This window comes from Prinia subflava, chromosome 15, assembly GCF_021018805.1.
Source record: "Prinia subflava isolate CZ2003 ecotype Zambia chromosome 15, Cam_Psub_1.2, whole genome shotgun sequence".
Classification (NCBI taxonomy): domain Eukaryota; kingdom Metazoa; phylum Chordata; class Aves; order Passeriformes; family Cisticolidae; genus Prinia; species Prinia subflava.
In genome coordinates, this window is record NC_086261.1 from 17913422 (window position 1) to 17934214 (window position 20793).

At 39.7% G+C, this 20793-nt stretch overlaps 1 protein-coding gene across 7 annotated transcripts in view; it reads right to left on the reverse strand.

Moving 5' to 3' along the window:
- TLN2 (talin 2) overlaps positions 1 to 20793 on the reverse strand; it is a 142992-nt gene that overhangs the window by 78888 nt on the left and 43311 nt on the right. For all 7 annotated transcript variants that reach the window (XM_063412979.1, XM_063412985.1, XM_063412984.1 and 4 more), the window contains 6 exons: positions 8831 to 9001; positions 6109 to 6206; positions 5329 to 5458; positions 3924 to 4076; positions 2924 to 3066; positions 1410 to 1537 (listed from right to left, as the gene is read on the reverse strand). In XM_063412979.1, coding sequence (XP_063269049.1) covers positions 1410 to 1537; positions 2924 to 3066; positions 3924 to 4076; positions 5329 to 5458; positions 6109 to 6206; positions 8831 to 8966 — 788 coding nt within the window. In that variant the 5' untranslated portion in view covers positions 8967 to 9001. The remainder of the gene's footprint in view (positions 1 to 1409; positions 1538 to 2923; positions 3067 to 3923; positions 4077 to 5328; positions 5459 to 6108; positions 6207 to 8830; positions 9002 to 20793) is intronic.

Below are 20793 nucleotides of genomic sequence, written 5' to 3' on the forward strand. Positions count from 1 at the left end.
CACTCACTATATGGGAGCTTAAAAAAGAGAGGAAGAAATTTTCCACTGAAAAAAACCAAATAGTACATTAGAAAATCCTAAAAAAATTAAGCAACTGAATGCTGTTCAGCAGTTGGCAAAAGCCACTGGTTAAGCTTGTGGGAAAGTATTGCTTCAAAAATTAAAAGCAACTATTCCTGGGAACACCTAACTCTTGAAATCATTACCATGACACAACGTTAGCTTATCATGAGATGGTGCCACAATGGTTTGCTGCAGGAATATTCTTCAGTGAGTGTAGTGAAAGGGGAGGAATAAGCAGACAATGGACCAATCCCAGAGAAAGATTGCTGTGTAACTGCTCCCAGTTCCAGGAAATAAAAACCAGAAGCTGTTACACTGGGCCCCTGTAATTCTTTGACATCAGTAGTTCTAACAGGAAAGGTTCATGGGCCAATCAGGAGCAGACAGACAGTAAAAAGAAAAGCTGATTATTAATTGGAACTGAAAGATGTTTATTCACATAACTGAGCTGCTGCTCAGGAATAGCCTTCAGAAGTGAAGTGTTTCAAAGAACCAGCACTGCAGCACTGTGTTCCACAGCAAGACACCACTGCAAAGGGGTTCCCTGAGATGCTGTAAAGCCCAAAGGGCTCACAAAGGCAGCCTGAGGCAGCACTGAGCACTCTGCCAGTGGAACAGGACAAAAACCAAATACGCACCCATTGTTTTGTGCCTCCAATTAAGGTATTTATGAGCCTCATATGTAGGCAAGGCTTGATGGACTGTGCAGTAAATAGCTCTCTTTTACCTTCCTACATTGCTTTCCTCAGACTTCGGCCCTCGGTTAACTCTACTGCAGGTAAACCAATCAGAAAATCAAAATCAGTAGAAAAATGGGACATCTAATTTTCAGCCAAACTTAACTTGCCCTCCTGATAGCAGTAAATTAAGTATCACAGTAAAGATTAAAGGATGAGCCACTTGTAAGCAGGACTTCTGTCCATGCCTGAAACAAGAGCACAGTTCTAGAATTCCACTTGAACAACACCACGAGAAGGTGACTCTGATCAAGTGACTATTGCCACTAAAAGGTTTGGAAAATTTAATTTCTACACACAGGAGGATTCACTTTATTCAAATGACACAACTTCTTTCCACTCTTTACTTTCCTGGTGCTAAGTGTGTACTTAACTGGCACTCCAGGAGGAGCCAGTGCCCTGTGCTGTCTAATAAGCCACTGCCAAAGGTCCCTCCTCAGCTGAGGTTGTTGATTTGTGCAATAAAGCTCCTTTCTCTGGGAGATTTGCTATTGAAAACACACTGAATCTGATTACCTCTGCTTGGAGTAATAAAATGTGCTTAATCTGTGACAACTCAACATTAGTTACACTTGAGGTCACCCAAATTTAGAAGTTAGAAGTGTTTACTCTAAAAATCCAGGTTTATGTTTGTGTTCTACATGAGGTCCAAACTGGATCTGTGCTTGAAAGCCTCCAAATTCACAGGCCTTCTCAAAGGAGACGGGATGGGAACCATTCAGAATGTCATCACGAGCCTAGAGGAGACAAACAAAGATGTGTCAGAGACACCCAAAACAACTACTCCATCTCCAATTCCTTGAAAGCTTGAATGCAGCCAGCATTTTCCTTCTGAATGTCTTTATTATTCCATTCTGGATGTGTATGTGATTAATAAAGAGCTACATTATTTCATTGTGAGTATCTACGGAGATTTATTGCAGCTATGATTGTGTCAGCTTTGATCAAAAAGAGAACTTGACAGCCATTTCCTGATGCATGTGTAAATAAAATACAACATGTACAGACACTTCTGTGTATGTGCACACACATATCCAGATCCATGTGTGTGCAAATACACACACTGCAAAGCTTTCATCCCACTGCCTCACATGGCAGGGAAAAAGATCTCCGTAATTAGTAGGTAAAAGCAGAATTACTGTGACAGATATGGCAGCAGAGACAGGCACACAACATTTTTCTTCCTTCTGTGTAAATCTGGTGGTCATTGCAGATGACAGATTTTATAGTTCTGGCAGGAGAAGGCTCATCTACCCATATTTAAAGCAATGACAAAGCATTATCAACACATAATGTCACACCAGCCTGAATGAAGTATTTCAGTGGCAGGAGGACAGCTCAGTGTGATAGTCTTGTAAGATACTTCAAAAAGATACCACAGTTCTACAAGCAGTAGAACAGCCTCACCTTCTGCCTCAGATTTTAAAATGTAATTTATAGCAATGTCAAGTATAACAACAGCACATTCCATTGAACTTTCATTTTTTTTTACTTTGAAAAAAAGCCCCAAAACTTTAACAAGGAGTTTAAAAGCCTACTTTTTTTTCAGACTGAATTGCAGGCAACTGCAATGGCACCTTCAGTTAAATATTGGCTTCTGCATAAGGCTCCTGGCTTTGCTAAGGGATGCACAGTCCCTGTGAGAGCTCAGGAAAGCTGTCGAGAGGGACTCCCAGTGTGTTACAGGACATGGTCCCTGCCTGCCTTGTGTGCTGTGTGGGTTGGACACTGGTGCACAAGAAGCTCTCTCACTGATCAGGCAGAAGAGAAAAAGACATGAGAAACAGAAAGCTGCTCACAAGACTGACCTGAGAGTTCACATTACACAGAGAGAACCACCCAGAGACGAGAAGAGGGAGAAGAACAAAAAGAACAACTTGGGACTAAAGACATGCACCAATTTTAAGGAAGCAGGATGTGAAAGCCTCATTGCCCATTGGGTTCAAAGTATTTGATTAAAAAACCAAAAAGTCTCTGTACTATCATGTGTTTTTGGAGGGCTAGATAAAAGTAAAACTAAAGCACAACCAGAACTGGAATTCTAGAAGATGGAATATTTGAGCACCAATTTTTTTCTACCAAATCTACACAGGTTTCCTCAGACAGAGCAGAAAGTACTGTACCTGAACATAAAGCAAATTAAGCTGAACAGGATCTCTTGAATCTACATTCTGGTCTGAATAAAAGAACTTCCGTCTCAAGAGCAGCGTTTCATTTTCATCCACTCCCTGCTCCCTGAAGGTCCTGCTGTGATCCAGCCAGTTCACTGCAACAGAGCCACAGACACGCACACTGGTAAATCCACACTGCTGCCAGTGCCAAAAGCTGATGTGAAACCCATGGGATAATTGACATTTCCACTGTGGGGGGAAACTCCACAAGAAATGTAACTTTCACTCCTGTTTCAAATCATCAGTGCTGAAGGTTTGCTGCAAATGAGAACTGAAAAACAGCACTGCTGAGAAACAAGGGTATTCTACAGCATGAACACCATTAATATTGAAGAAACAACTGTAGTAATGTTTTATCACTAACTTTAGATCTCCAAAGCTTCACAACAAAATAAACTTACCACATTTTACCTCTAAACCAAATTATTCTGCTTACCTTTCTTATCACTGAACACAATTTTAAAATATCTTCCTGCCACTTACAGTTAACCTTAGTGTCTTACAGTAAAACAGAAAAAATGGTTATCATGACTTAGCACACAAACCAAACCAAATCCTGTCTTAGTCTTTGGCAAACTTCACTTACAGTTAAAACTTATACCTTCAAACACAAAACTACCTTTTGATGGCTTTCAGTAGGCATCAATTATTAAATATCCAACTTTAATGAAGGGACAAGAACAACCCCTCACACAGAAGTTGGGGTGCCCCTCCCAAACATATACCAAAAATCACTCCCAAACACCTGCTGACTCTCAAAGGCATTCATTGTCCTTTCATTCCATTTCAAAAACACTCAGCTGCAGACAGCACTACATAAAGAGATGCAAAATACAGCCAGGAACCAACTGAAACACATTGTGCAGTATAAAAATGCATTCCTGCATGGCTTCTCTGCATTAGACCATGGGAAGATATGAATCAAAGAATGACCCTGGAACACATTACTCACAATCATCATCCGTATGAAGCTTTGCCTTCAGTTTTTCCATTTTTCTTTCATCACGTAACAGTGTCCTGTCTTTCTTAAGTGTTCCTGTACTCTCCTCTTTCTTCTCCTCGATGGTATCCTGGATTAATGAATATTCCTCATAATTTGTTATTCCTGGAATTATAAATAAATCCAATTTCTGACCCCATCTTTCCAATGCATCATTTCTTTGTCATGTGCTGCATTTGCCACTTTCAGAAGGGTATTAAGTATAAAGTTGTTTTTTTTTCTGCTGCCTACCAAGAGAAGTTGCCAGTTTAAAAACATGATGGACTGTAAAATAACTGTAAATTCCAAACTGGAGACAGGCTATAGCGAATTTCCATTCATGGATGCCTACAACTGCTTCCTGAGGACTGAATAATTTCAGCTTGCCCATGATGCAAAAAGAAATGTGGCAGAGCCAACTGAGGAACAGAAACCATGGGAAATTTATGATTTTTTTGTTTAAAGCATTATGACTCAACTTTTCCTGTGAATTTTAAATGAAACTGAATCAAAAATCAGTTCAAAGTATTTAGCATATGTGCTCAGCTGTTCCTATTTCTTTGTTCTGGTTGGTTTGTTGTACTGTTTAGGAAAGCATTTTTATGTTATACCAGACACCAAATTAAACACCTACATAACCACATTCATGAAAATTAGTCAAACTAATTTCTGAGGTAGTTACAGCACATTGGAATCCAACATACAAAACCTCAACGATGAAATAGATGATTCACTTTCCAAGGGAGGTAATATAAAACAAATTAAGGCCACTTGAATTCAAAATGAGATTTAAGCACTGTTTTAAGACCTTAATTAATCCATGTTGAATGCATACTTGTAGTGCATATATGAAATACAATTTTGTTTTTAAAAATGTCTATTTAGCTAAGCATTGAGATGAACTATAAGCAATATGACCCATTTTTGACCAGCTGCTCTGTTGTTTTACAAATGATACAATTTTGTGATCAATTCTTAATCACAACAACACAAAGTCCTAAGCTTGGGTACATTTCAAGGTCAGCAATGTTCCTCTTTTGTCCAATTAACACTGAGTATAAATTCAGTTCTAAACCTCTACCCTATAGCAGGAAAGAGTATGTAAAAGTAATGTACAATAAAAAATTGGTACCTGCACTGTTGGATAACTTTGTGCCTTCAACTGCTAAATCCTGAAGTTTAAGGATACAGCTGACTCTCTACAGACTTTGATAAAACCTGGACAACAGGTTTCAAGAAAGTATTTGGTAAATAGTAAATTAAAACAAATTTAAATTTTCACATGTATGCCGATTTCTAGCCACATAACGTCCTAACAATCAAAATTTAAATATGGCAGCAAAATAAATTCTTGAGCATGTGTGTCCCAGAAGCTTACCTATCCTGCTGCAAATGGTGACCAGCAGTTCACCCACTGTTTTAGAATCATCCACCATGACTGTTTTCACTGAACCATCCAACATACGTATTTTCTGAGGTCTCTGTTTCTTTTTGTACTCCAAAATATCCTAGGAAGTAAACACAACTGTTTCTAAATGCTTTTGGAAGCCACCACAAGCCAACCCACTACCTTAGATGCCTAAACCAGGATTCCCTTCCTGCCCTCCAAGCTGGATTTTTCCTTTATTACAGTATAGCCAAACGGACTCATTTAATCAACTTGAGAAGTGACTACTTTTAGATTTGCCAATGTCATTTTTCAAGGATTGTCCTGAGTAGCCAGATCCAGTCGGGGCAGGACAGACCAAAGTACCTTAGTGCTGTGAAATGTAGTCCAGCACTTCAAAAGGACTGCAACGCTGTGGCTGCAGCAAGCTGGCCACGACACGAGCCAGCCTGACCTCACCACCTCAAGTATACAAGAAACCAACTCCAACACAAGGTCACATCAAATAAAACAGCATATAACAAAAGTTATTTTTCAACTTTCTGTTAATCATTCTATGAAGACACTACTGACCACAGCAGCTCACAGTCACAACCTGAATGCAGGAGAAAAACTGACATCTGAGGCACAGCAAGGAGGAGGGCTAGGTCAAGTTCAGGAACACACTCAAGACCATCCTACCCCTCCAAATGCTAAACATTCTTCTTGCTGTTTAGGAAACAAGTTTTGTAAGAACATGGTGATGAAGGAAGCAAGAGACTTGCACCATACCCCATTTCTGAGCATGTAATAATCCAGTGTTCTTCCAGCCTCCAGCCATATACCTTTCCGAGGATCATCATCTGACAAGAACAATCCATAGTCAGAGGCTGCGGAACAGAACAGACAGAGAAACACTGAAAAATATCAAACCTCATAAAGCCAACGTGGGTTTAGTCAGGGCTATTCAGCTTCAGGGTTAAGCCTCCATTACACTTACCTTCCATTCCTAATAAACTTGGATAGAATTTTTTTCCTGTGCTTCATGAAATGTTTAGTTTAGCAGCAGACAGCAGGGTACAGGCTTTAGAGAAGACTCAAACAAAAGCTTCACTATGCCATCACATCTTCACATGTCACATCTACTGTGTATTATATTTGTAACTACTTTTCTTTTAGACAACCTTTTTTAAATGCTCACACATCCTGCTTTGGAATCGACCAACAAAAAATACAAGCAAGTTTGCCCTTAACCATAGTGTACTATTTCAAGCAGCAGTTCTATTTTCAAAACACAGTTTTCTTTCAACCCTCCACAAAATGAGTTTATTATAAACCTGGGAATCTTTCTGGTAGATGATTCAGGTTTAGGTATTTAAAAATATACAAGGCTTCCAGAATTATATTCATAGCAAACACAGCAAAAACTTGTATCTTTTGAAGGCTAAACAGTGTCAACTGATTCTTTCAGAAGCAAATGATAAAATTTTCACTGCCACACAAAAACAAACCCAGGCTTAGGTTTCAAAGACTAAACTCCAGATCCACAAAATGAAGTATCATGACTGTTAATTTAAGGCCTATCCATATGCATGAAGAATCCACACAGATTACACTTCACAAACAACAAGCAAGCATTCAGCAGCTGAGCCTGCTCTGTTTGCAGTCCTGCAGGTTAAGCTAAAGCCCCTTCTCATGGGCAGCAGTGCAGAATCTCCTACAGCAGCTCTGGGCCATGCCTTGGTTACTTTCAGCCTTGTGTTTGCACCTTTGATCAGAAAGCCAGGTAAAAATCCTGCAGTTTTCTGATAGTATTTCATCCTGAAATGCCATGCACAGCAATAATTTACTTTTAACAGCCTTTACCTTAAACACATGATTACTTATGCAATTATATAAAAGACCTTACACGTAATTGATAGAAGTGCAACTGACTTACAGATATCCAATTTATAAGGGAGAACCCTTCCAAAAACAACTGAGTCAGATGAAAAACTTTCCCTGCTGACTTTAATTAAAAACTCCCCTGAAAGGTCACATGATCTGTTCATATAGAGATGTTTATGATACAGATTCAATACAGAATCACTTCTGTGAGATTTTAGAATTTGTGCCTATAAATAGGTTGTGACCTTTAGAAGCAAAGTGCCTTGCACAGGGCACAGAAGGACCAAGGAAGCACAGACTGCTCTGATACCCATTTGTAATGAACACAGCAGGAGCTGTGCAACTTGGACATGAAAATCATGGCCACCTTTGTGCTGGGACCAGGCCTGTGGGAGAAGTGGAATGTGCAGAGCTGACAGCCTCAAGTACATTTTGTGTTGTGCAGAACCAGTTTATCAACTGTACTGCACCACTGTGAGACTTCTGGACTAATAACTAAATACACACATTTTAACAGCCACCAAAAACGGGAAAGGATATTTTGGAAACACTTCTGTTCATCACTCAGCTTCATTTTTTTGAAGTTTGTAATTGTACTGCAATCATAAGTAAAGGAAAAGCCCTACTAAAGAGTCTGAAAACTCCTTGGCTTTTCTTTGAGGTTCATAATGTTCAGGGATATTTATTACTCAGCTTCTCCAAATTCAACAGCTGTCTACAATCACGGCCTTGAGAGACCAGCATGGTAAAAATCACAACTTTTATCTGAAAACTGAAGTTCTGTAAATAGATTTCCAAAGGACTCCTGCAAAGGAGAAGCAATTCTCAGTAATAGTAATGAAGTCCATTACCAGTAAGTTTTTCTAACAATTCAGACAAGATTTTTGAAATGACTGTAAAGGTTGAGACCTTAAACCTCAGTAAACAACCTGCTTTAAGAATTACATTCTGGTAGCATTATGTACAATGCAGCACCAAAGGGCTTTGAAGTATCTGAATTTTTTGACGACTTTGGCTGTATTAAAACCTCTTGTCCATGGTGTTTCCCAGTCTGTATTCACCTAATCCACTCAATAGGTACAGAGACAGTTACATTTGATTAACATATAGCACCACTGTACCTATGGCATGCACAGCGTGGTGATGATTTTAGTTATTAACCAGTTTCAAACATTTCTCTTTGCACATTTTGGAGGTATCCATGTTGTCCCTTCCTTTGCTGAAGCACAAAGTAAGTCTGTACAGATTTTCTTAGAAAACATTGCCAGAAACACTGCTTTAAGTAGGTAATACCAAAAAAAAAGCTCTCCATGCAGGAGACCAATTTCTCATCTTTTAGGCAAACAAGGTATTTATTTAAGAAGTCAAAGTTTGACTAAAAACATCCATTGTGGGAAAACCTTTGTACAGCTTTAACAGGACAAAAAGAAGAAAAACAACCCAGCTTCTTTCTGTCCCTTAAAACTCTGTTTGCACTTGATCCCTTTCACTCCAGAGCGTTACAATTTAAATCAATTTAAACAACCAACCCGTCCAACACAAAAAATAATGAAGAGACAGGGCAATGTGAGAAAGCCCCCAGGGTTCGTGTCCAGTGAGGTGAGTAAGGACAGATTGAGGAGCTCACCTTGCCCTGTCTGAGCCTCCGGCACTCGCTCTCGGATGACCCTGCAGGCATCGTACACGGCCGTGGAGGGCTCAAACTGCATCGTCTTCACCACATTGCACTGGCGCACACAGATCTTCAAGGACAGAGCCACCATGGTGCCAGCTCACTGCCACCTTCCTACTGGAGTACCTGAAAAAGCAGTAATGACACTGCTGCTTACAGTTTTCTATTTAATGCTTTAACATACATAAAGCTTTTCATTAAACGAATGAAACTAGTTCAGTGGAATTACATTTATTCAAATGCACTTCTATTTAAAGTCTCGTTAGTATCATCAAGCCAGAAACTAGCCAAAACACGTATTTTTCTTGGTATAATGGAAATTCATTTTTCAAAAATCTGTGAACAGATACTACATGTTCATACTTTCTTTGAGGTAGGTTGAAATGGTGCATAAAAACCATCGCACTTATTGGGTATATTGGCAACATATTAACTGCTGACAGAAAATTATTTTTCTCTCATCACACATTTTTATTAGATCATTTAGACTGGTTGGTAACCAACAGCTTAAAACAACTATTGCATTGCAAAAGTAGGATTTTCTTAGCACATAACTACTCTTTTCTGAAGATTCTAAAGTGCAATATAGTGTTATGGTTTTTCTCAAATCTCCTCATAGACCTGCTAGATGTTTTCAGTCTGTTGCACAGCTACACAGAGCTTCAAGAATGAGTTATTTTTCATTTCAGTTTTATTTCAGAAACTACACCAAATCTGACAGCATTTTTTTACAGAAACAGGAAGCTACAGATGCTTTTTGTATTGTTTCATTTTGTAGATAGTCTGGGTTTTGTCTCCAGTGTCTTCCCTTGCTGTTTCAACAGTCCAAACCACTCTTCCATCACCAGACTTTCCATAATGATCTCCAAGAACTCTTCCGAACTTCAATCCTTTCTCCATAAATACAGAATGCACTAGAATCCTCAAATAATTTCTGCATGAATTTATGTGTGTGTTTTTAAATAGGAGTTTCCCAGAGGATCCTAGGGACTAACTTGAAGACCTGGAAGTTTGTTTTCCTCAAGTTCAGGGGCCTGACTTCACTTCCAGTTCTGAGGGATATGAGTCCAGTCCAGACTGTCTCCAAGCTCAGCACCCCTGATGAGCCCCTGCTGGTCACCAGGACTGCATCCCCTCTGGCAGGGGTGGCTGTTGCTGTAAAAGTTATCCTCTGTGATCCCCCAGTCTCCTGGACTGCCCAAGGCTCACAGTGCAACTTCTGCAGCAGCTCCAGGGTGGATGGAGTCCCCAGCAGGAGCAGGGTCTGTAACGCCTCCTGTTGCTGGAGCAGAGGTTTCCCTTTGTTTCCTCAGCCTCTGGTTCTCACCCACAGGCTTTAACCTGCTCCCAGCTGTTCTTCAGACACAGCTCTTGGCACCCTCTCCTGATGCAGAGGGTAACACGTCCCCCCTCCCTTCCCTCCTGTCCCTTCTGAAGTGCTGGTGGCCATGGAGAGCCACACCCCAGCCATGGGATCCATCTCATCGTGTTTCAGTCAAGGCAACCAGGCCAGGGCTTTCCAGCAGCAAGGTGTACTCCTGTTAGTGTGACACTATGCTCTACTGGCTAATTTAAAAACAAGCAGGGTCCTTTTTCTTACAGAATGTTCCTTTTAAAGTACACTGTTTAGGTTTACAGCTTTTTAATATTTTCACTTTTTGCTCGTGCACAACACAACATGCATGTCAGAAAGAACCTCAAAAGGCAGCCTAGAACAGTGCCTTGCATTGCAAAGTGATGCATCCCTATGCATCCCTGCCAGATGCTCATTTAATCCATTCTGCCAAAGCTCCATCACAATGCAGTCCACAACATCCACACCTGAGCTGCTCCATTTTTATTTTTCTTTTTACTATTTCTACATTTTTGGATGGTTCTCCACTCTGCAAAATAATATTTTTATTCCTTCCCTACATAAACAGACATGCAAATTTATCCCTGATGCACTTTTCCAAGTTGGGAACCTGTTACTGTGTCCTCCCCCATCACCACTCTCTTTTTTTCCAGGGTCAAATTCAACCCAAAGAAGGAAGGACCTAAACATGACAGTGGTCTGGTTTCCTTCAGTTCAGTGCTCTTGGTTTCAGGCACACCAAAGGATGCTTCATCTGAAAAAGAGCTCATGACTTATCAGCTTCCTCCAACACTGCCTTCTCAAACTCAACAGAAAGGTTTTCATTTGCCTCCTCCAGATTATCCTCAGGCTCTAAATCTCCCCACTTGGCTTTCAGTAATAAATGGGACAGGCAGTTTCCATCTCCTGGGTAACAGCCAGAACAGGACAGCTGTTTTTTCTCAAAAGAACTAAGAACTTGGTCAAGAAAAAGGGTTGAGATCACTCAGAAAAACAAGGGGAAAATATCTTCCACATTCCCTTTATCTTCTATACATTGATTCACACCACATTTAAATATTTCTTTGTGTAAGTAATGGACTCTCTGTGCTTCACCCAAATTCACTCAGTCTGCGGAATGGCTGACCAAAAGTTAAAAGGATGCTGGAAATTAAGAAAATTTTACATGAAACTGTTTGCCTTGTACTGTCTAATTCTCTGTGAGTAATAAAATAGGAAATTTCTAAATCAGGCTCTGACGGATCTGTGCTTGTAAGGTGGGAGACTGGAATAATAAATTATGAATCTGACAGCTTTGGGAAAGATAGCAGCAGCTTCAAGCTCTTAAAAAAGCCACAGAGCATATCACAGTGCCTGCAGATATATATCAGAGTGTGTATGTCAAGGCCTGGAGCTGAACCATCACAGGGCTCATGTTCTGGAAAATCTGAACAAAACAAAATTCTAACCAGTGCTTGAATTAAGATCAGCAGGCCTGGGTGTGCTCACAGGGATACCTCGCCAGCCAAGCAAACAAGCACAAATACTTCAAACACATATTACCTAGATAATAAGACAGAAGATAAAGTAATAAGATATTATCCCAAGATGTAATCAAGGGCTGAAAAGTAAGACAAGAATGAGGCAGCAATAAGGTTCTTTAGAGTAACCTCAAGCAGGAGGAATGTGTGCCTGTGGGTTCAGCAGTGATTATAACACAGGATTACCCAGAACATCTCTGGCAGGAGCACCCTCCAGCACAGGAGCAGGAGGAAACATTGTCCCAGCAGGGTCCCCATGGTCCCCGTACCTGGGCAGGACAAAGCTCGAGCAGAGAGTTCCACTCCACTTGCACAGCCCCTCCTGCGAGCCCCAGCTGAGTTACCCATCCCTCCCCTAGGACTCTGCCTGCTCTCACCAGAGCTAGGATGCTGTTGCTACTAAATTAGATTTACTGTGGGCTTAGAAGCAGATACATACTCCATGAGCAGTTAAAATACTTCTAATAATTTCTCTTCATTAAAAAAAGCTTTCTGAAAATCCAAGGACCGATATTTACAAAACTAAACATCTCTTGTAGGTATTTTCAGTGAAACAATTTGAACATTAAATACAAAAAAATGTTTGTTGATGAAACACTTATACATATTAAAAGATATTAAGTTTATTTTCCCTGAAATGAATCTGGAAACTGCCTATTGCAAGACACAAACTAATAATTTGAACAAAAGCTCCAATATATTTGTTTGAGAAATGTCACCACATTAACAGGAAGAAAGTTGATGCCAAAACACCCCCACCCTTAATGTCCACTGGAAAATAATTTAGAATTGCTTTACTTCCTGGTGTCATTCAAGGGGAGCAAAACAGAACTAACCAACACCTAGTAGGGCTGCCAAAGCTGAGTAAATGAATTTATTCATATCCTACTGCACCTCTTCCTCCATCAGTCTGAAAAGTAATTTCCAGAAAAGTTTTTTTTCTAATTAAACAGTAATTTCTACACACTGTCTGTGCTGCCACAGTAAATTAACAGCTTTTGCATGAATTTACTCTCAAACTTCCTTGCCCCATTTCTGCTTCACCAACAAATGGCTTTCCCAACCAGCTCCTTAAAAAGCCTTCTGTAACAGGATGCAAAACTGAGCTGTCTGCTGTTTGTGAATGCATCTGTGTTAAAATGTTAAAAGCACTGAGATGGGTGACACACATATGATCAAGGTCAGACTTGCCCTAGTTAGAGAGCTTCCATGATTTTTTGTCAGCTCATTAAGCGAGGACTAAATCAATGTAGGATCCAACCCTACACTACTGAAAACCTCACAAGTCAAATCAATACTCTGAATGCAAGCCCCAGGTAATGTACAGAACAGATCTCCAGTCCACAACACCTTGCTGAGATAACTCACATGATAAAACCACAGTTACAGAAATTCCAGAAAAGATTTCCCAAGAAACTGAACTGAACTTGAGAGTCCAGCTCTGCTAGACTGGGAATGCAGCACTGACCCCATGAGCTGCAGTGCACAGAGACAGACCAAGGCAAGGGGCAGCAGAGTTATCTCAAAAAGCGTTTTACAAGGCCTCTCAAGAGACATGGAACACAAGGTAAATGGCTGTTTCTCCCAATACTGACAAGGACAGAAATTTGCATCACAGAATTTCAACAGGAATCAACTATCATCAAGGCAAAAGTGTAAAATAAAATAAATAAAACAACAGAATAAGGATGCATGGGAGAAAGGGGATTTAGAGGGGAGACCAGTTAGTGCACAGTGACCTCCCTGATCATTAACCTACTCACCTGGCTTAATTTGTACCATTCCTACCCTCGTATCTGTGGTGTTTGAGCTGATGAGACCACGATTTTATCTGTATGTTCTGAACTGCACTGCTAAGCAAACAGAGAATGCAAAATGTCAGCTCAATGCTATGAGGGCATTTGACATCCTTGCCAACTGAGAGTTGAGGTAACACAGAGCCCAAAACCACCTGCATTTCAAAACCAAGCAAAGGTGGAACAGCCACCCCTGGCACTGCCAAACACCGACCACGCCCATCCAGTTCAAGGAAAGTTGTCACTGCCAGTGCTATGGTTAAAAGCAAAGCTCTGCCATGATTTACTAAAGGTCTGTCTCCCTGGAGATATTTCTTAACTGGTTCATTCAAGCTTGAGCAAACACAAATCTAGGTCATGAGACTGTCACAGCCTAAAAGCCTGTATGTGTACATGCTAGTAGAGGCAAAGCTACAATTTTTATACTAGACTAACTTTGGATTTTGTTACAATGGAACAGAAGCCCTCTATTCTTTTCAGTATTCCCACCAACTACCTGCTGGCACTGGGTACCAGCAATACAGGACACGTGACATTTTCTGTTCACAGAGATTGATCATCTAATTCTATTGTACATATCAAATACTTGTTTAGTGGGCTGCCTGCTAAGACCTCCATGAGCAAAATGCACTCTGAAGCACAAACTAAGCTGAACTGATAGCTTTGTATGCTTCCAAAATTATGGATACAAATGGAAGCATCATCCTTCAAAAATCGAGCCTAAAGGAGGCACAAGGCAGGCAGAGAGGCAGCTGATTGCACAGGCACAGAGAGTGACAACATCCATTTTACTCTGAACTCTCAATGGCATCTATGTCAGCAGCTTATCATAAAAGAGGTGACATTGCACCTTTCAAGGAGGCCTCTCTCCAGGGCTCCTTGGCTGTCAATTTGTAACTCATTTATACCACAACGCTCTCAACAGGGCCTAAGGGCTGCCATTAATAGACTTGATTAGAAGACTAAGCTGATTCTCCACCAGAGCACAGTAGAGGAACCACACGATCATCTGTGGGTTGTGTGCCTTAAATGTATGTCCACATGTCACAGCCATCAGCAGCTCCCTGCTGGACAGGACACGGTGAAGATGCCATCACTGGTTGTCACCACTGCACTGGAACTGTGCAGTGAGGGGCTCTCAGGGGTAACTGTCACTCATGGACAAATATCACATTTGTAAACACTGGACTGGAAGTTCTCTTGTCAGTTAGGTTAGAATCTCTTCTGGTCAGAAAGGAAACAAAACAATATCTCTCAGTTTCTGTCTAATTAGCTTAAAGATGAAGGCAACAACAGTAAACCAACAGAGTACAAGTTGATGTTCTAAATGGGCACTAAGTACAAAGATATCAACTTGGAGGGTCCAGGAGCAGCCTGACAACCTCAGACACCACACACTGTTCTGGGGTGGCAAATCAGAGCTCTTGAAGCTTAAACAACCAAAAAAGCACAACCAAGCAAACAAAAAATCCCTTCCTTTCATTGGTTAGAATACAAGGAACTGAACACTGTGCAGCAGTAAACGTTGCTTGTTCTGTTTGCAAGTATGCACAGACATATTATTATTAAATGCAATTACAATTAAAATGCAGGAACTCTCCCATGGCCCCCTGCCCTAAGAAAATCCCTGCTCAACCACTATGGCTGTACACACACCACACGTGCCCATAAGCAAGTGTACCTTAAAAACCTTCAAAAATCTCAGGAAAAATTCACTGCATTTAACTGTAGCATGCAGTACTAAATCTTACAAACAAACTACTTGGAAAAAAAACCCCACAGCAAAACAAAGATGAACCAGGACAAGCTTTGAAAGATTACAATGAGAGCAGGCTGTAATTATTAGTAAGCATTAATAGATACCATTCTCAGTTCACGCTTTATAGTCACACAGCAACAGCATCTCTTTTGCTAAGAACCCAGCAAGGAAGTTCCCTCAAGCAGAATTATGTAAGAGACCAAAATATTTGGGTCTAATTAAGAGTTGTTTATGAGACAGTCAGCTTACTAGCAATTGAACTTCAGCTTGCTTTTTAAGTCAAAAGGCATATTTGCAAACTAACTTGCTTATATATATCTTCAAAAGGAAGTATGAATTAGAAGGAACTGCAGGAGGAACGTCACTGTCCCAAGCAGAGCTGGAACAGCTTTTAGGTAAGATAAGCAAAGAGCTTGACTGGAGCTAGTTGTAACAGAGAAATCACAAGGCTCAGAACAAGAGCCTTCACTGTGGCAGCCAGTGACATGTCTTGGAAGAGCCCTTCCAGACCTTTCTTTCCTATTTTGCAAGAACACTGCAAGAGAAAACCAAAACCAGAAACACGAGTTTTTGTAGAAATCAGAAGAGAATCACATCCCATGGCAAGGTTCCTCTCCCAAAGTCCTTGGGAGGACAGCAGTAAATGTATGTATGCACAGATTATTGCTAAAATGGTATCTGATGTACATAAGACATTTTTATTTGGTGTGGGTTTGGCTGAGGGGTTTTTTTCCCTCTTTTTAAAGGGTTTGTTGTTGGGTTTTGGAGGGGTGCTTTATTTTTTTAAACCCGTCTCCTGTAAGGTTAATCTAGGTCCATCTCAAGCACTGCAACTTGCTTACAGTGGAATATATTCTTATATGTTTATACAGCTTCAAATATATTTTCTGATCTCTAATACTTAGGTAAATTACAGGATAAGAAAAATAAATGACGATTAAAAATAGTTCCTATTCTGTGGAAAGGTTTGGCTGATAGAAAACTGATTTTCCAAAGCAGCAGATGTGACAATTTGAAACATTTCACCCAGATTCTAAATCACACTAAGAACAGTAATAGTTTGAAGTAGGCAGTGGGCTGTTAAATTCAGGCTAGAATAGTTCTGTGTATTCACACAGTTTTCAACTGCTTAAACACTGCAATGCTTTGAAGGACAATTTTAAAGCTTTTATGTCTAGGTCTACAACCTCTGAGCATGAGTTTTTCCCCTTCACTGCATTAATTGCACAGGCATAGAGAGTGACAACATCCATTTTACTCTAAACTCACAATGGCATCTATGTCAGCAGCTTATCATAAAATTCATAAATCATAAAAAAAAAAATTCAATGAGTTTTTTCCCCTCCACTGAATTAACTGTTGTCACCACTCAAACTTCTGAGCTCCACCTGCCATTCTTGGGAAGCACCACAGAGCTGGATGTAATAACCCACTTGGAGTTCTTCCTTGAGTCATTAAATGACACAGCCAGGATTTGACCTCTCGGGTTCACCTGCTGTCGTCTAACTCTTACTCTGCATTTTCTATTTTACTCCTGAAGTGACATGTTTTGGCAGAGAAACAGCATTGCAAAGTCCCAGATAAACTGTCATGGTAAATCACACATGGATTTTCCTTTTGCTTTCCTTCCACCCTGCTGAACATCACCTGATGCTGCCCAGGAACTTCTTTATCATTTCCTTTAAGAAGAACAGCAGTCAAATCCATACACATCTACTTGATTATCTACCTTAGGGAACACAAAGGCAACTAACAGGCTGCTCAGGGTTCTTACAGGCTTCATAACCAACCTTCCTTATTTGTTACAGAGGCTGAACTGTTTAATAACAGCAAATCCACTTAGCTACTGAAATCACTGAAGTAAATCCACATTGGTAATTTTGATCAGCATCACCATCCTGAATTAGATGGGGTTGGTAAGTCTTCAGAAACAACTTTGCTACACAGAAGGAAAACAGTGAAGCTCAAATGCAGTAATTTTTTGCCAGTCCTGTGATGGCATTAATATGGAATCGTTCTCTGCTCTCACTGATTCCATCTGAAATGGTGGACTTAACAGGCACTGAAATTGGTCTCAGTAGGTTTGGATCCATTTGTCCCCAAAATCAATTAGTACAATTACTTAAAACAGATCACTTAAATAGGAAGTGAAGTAGAAAAAAATAAACATTTATAAAATGTTATTTGAATGAATGCAACAGCAGTCTAGCAAGCCAGCATTCCATTTATTTAAGTAAGCCCAGAAGAACATGGAGAAATTCACACAACTGATAGAGTCATGCTGGCAACCAAACTGATCTCCACAATAAGCCTCATCTGTTCACCTAGAACCTTCACAAATTCAATGAAGGCAAAGGGATTTCTGACTTGGAAATCTGTTATTTCTTGCAGGCCCATTTGAAAAGCAGGAGGCTTGGTAAAGAGCTCACTCATTTAGTGAAAATTCAGGTTGACAGCTGAGAGACCGACTGTCATTTATATTAGGGACAGCATGGCAAAGTGGGGCCCAGTCAAAGCCACAGGTACTCCTTAGGCAAGCTAACCCACTTTTCCTCTGTTCAAGAACACAGAATGCACTGAAATCCCTTCTGAGTTAACACAGCCATGTGCAGAAAAATGAAGTGCAATTTAAAAACACATAGATCAAGACCAATCCAAATGGTAGCTTGAGATACCATTTTTATTTATGATAAATAAAATAAATAAGTAAAACTTCAGGATCTGAGTTTGTTTGGAATACAAATTCTAGAAAAATCACTGTCAAAGAAAATACTCATTTATGTTGTGTTTTTTTGTCCCAGGACAGTGATTTAAACAATCAAATCCAATTAAAAAACAGCTAAGGGAAGAGTGAATACTGTCTGTCTTTCCCACCAGAATATAAATCAGAACTTGTCAGAACATTACAAACCCCCACCATGCTATATGCTCAGCATGCAGCCAAAGCTGACTTCCAGAATACACTGTGTATAAATATAAAACACCATTAGATACTGATGATTCTGATCTTCTCATTAAACCCCACCACTACATGCTGTTTATACAGGTCAGATAACATACTACAGTTACAATAATAATATATTGGTCAAAAGGTAAAGGAGAACATATTCTGATGATAAACCACTGTGAAAAGTCAGTAAGAACTGAAGAAATGGTGTGTGCAGTAAAGACAAAATCCTAGAATTTACTCTGAGGTAGAAATCATGGTCATTTAAGAAGCTATTACATTCTAATACACGATCAAAGAAAATCATAATTAAGAATCAGACAGTGTTAGGAAGGCTATAAAGAACTCTTATGGTACAACCAACTCTAAAAGGATTACCAGAGTTTCTAATACTTAAGGTATTTGATTCTCTGATTTGTACAGATAATATTTTATAGCCATTTCTTTGCTTAGGCACTTCTTACTGTGACTAACATCAATCATTACTGTAGTTTTTTCAACAACAGCCATTTTGGTCAATCATTTCCAGTTGTGTAAACTTCTGTAAAACAGAACTCTGCTGCCATCATGGACATCTCTCTTCGAAACAGAATGAAGCACAGAACAAAGAAACATGAGTAAAATTATGCAGCTGACACTAAGCCCAAACTAGGCTAAGACAAAAAAAGCCCAGAGATTAAATCTGGAAGAGTCGACATCAACCTAACAATCAAACCAGCAGCAGTACATTTGACAGAATTTGTTGCAAGCAAATGATTTCCTGTTGGAATCCTAATATGAACTACAGAAGACGTGGTTATGGGCCTGGAGTCAAAATTAATAAAAACGGAGTGCTTCCTCCAGATATTTTTCAGACTTGAATATACATTTTTGGTGTCACTTGTGTGAAGTGTTACCAATGTTAAAATTGAACATAAATTTTTCCTTGCAAAAACAATTGGACAAGAACAGTGATTCTACTGGTGCAACTCAACTTTTTTTCTGCACAAAATGTTATTGAAAAGGCCTCAGCCAGGAATCACTGCATGGAATTCTATAGCAAAAAAGAACCTGACAACTCACTGGAAATGATTGGCCAAAGAGATGCCTGTGATCCTGAAAAGCCATCAAGTGAACCATGTAAACTGTTGTATGCAATTCCTCTCTGAATCTTGCAATGCTGCCTCTTGGGGGTTCCATAAGAGGCAGATTGTCCAGGATCAGATGGGGAATCAAGGCCACCAGAATAATTCACTTAATGGCATTTCTTCAACCTTTGCTTTACATACTTATGTGCACTGGAGCTACTCCACAGGCAGCAGAGCTGGACTAGCATGTTAGAAGCCAAGTCACTGGACACTGCCTAAGGTAAATAAGAATAGCTGTGAATGTGTTTTTTGAAACTTCAGCTATAATTGTCTTATTCTCCTACAGCCATCAGACTAAGCCAGTTTTAAAAAACCTAAGTACACAAAAGAAATAAGGGGAACAACCCATATAAACTCAAACACCTCAACAGGTTGGGGTTTTCTTCATCAGCATCATGTAAGTTCACTACTTCAGCAAACTTTTTACCAAATAATACCTATTGGAGCATTCAAAACAAAGCCAAGCACTACTTCAAACTAAATTATAATTAATTTAGTTATGTTTCTACCCCTTAAACACTCAGATCTCTATCCCATCTCTATCCCATCTAGACAATTTTTTCTCACAAGCTATCACAATTTGGTATCAACATGAGATTAAACAATTTTTTAAATAAATTACCATTCTTTATCAGTTTTCATGTCATGGAGATAGAAAAGTTTTTACAGAAAAACAATGAAAATAAAAAACCCTGCATTTCATTGTAACCCAACACACACCCCTCATTGAAAGGTGGTCACATGGAACTGTCATCACATCCTGCCAATGCTGGAAAACTACAGGCAACAGTTTACACACAACTCAGGTGGTGCCATGCCAAAGAGAAAAACAGCAGATCATGCAATCCCCTTCCAGTGGGTTTAAATAGCTACTAAAAACTAAAAAAACCTTTTCTTGCTCTTCCAACCTCCATCACCTACTTGAGATTTACCACACACACACATTACCAGTTATAGTTTACAATTTTTAGAATCTAATGCTTTGGCTGATGCTACTGCAGCAAGGTTGAACGACCTTAGTGCATGCTCTCTTCATTTTCTGATGTCAGCACCTGAACAGAGAGGGAAGCGAAGGAACAACAAGGTGTCTCAAAACTGAACCATTGCACACCATCTCAAAGGCTGAGTGTCAGCTCTAAAGATTTTTTTTTTTGACTCTCAGGTTCGGGCAGAGATGTCAAACACTGCTTTTTGATGACTAAATTATTTTTTATTAAAAAAAGAACACTTCTTCCGAAAGAAGAAACAAACCAGGAATGGCTATTCAAAAGAGCTTTGAACAACTAATACAGGGATAAAGAGGAAAAAAACAAAAGTAGATGAGGAAAGGAAAAAGACCTATAGCTATAGACTGCAAAAAGCTCTGTTACTACCAAAATCAGCAAAACTAATGAAAACAGAAAAGCTGAGCAAGA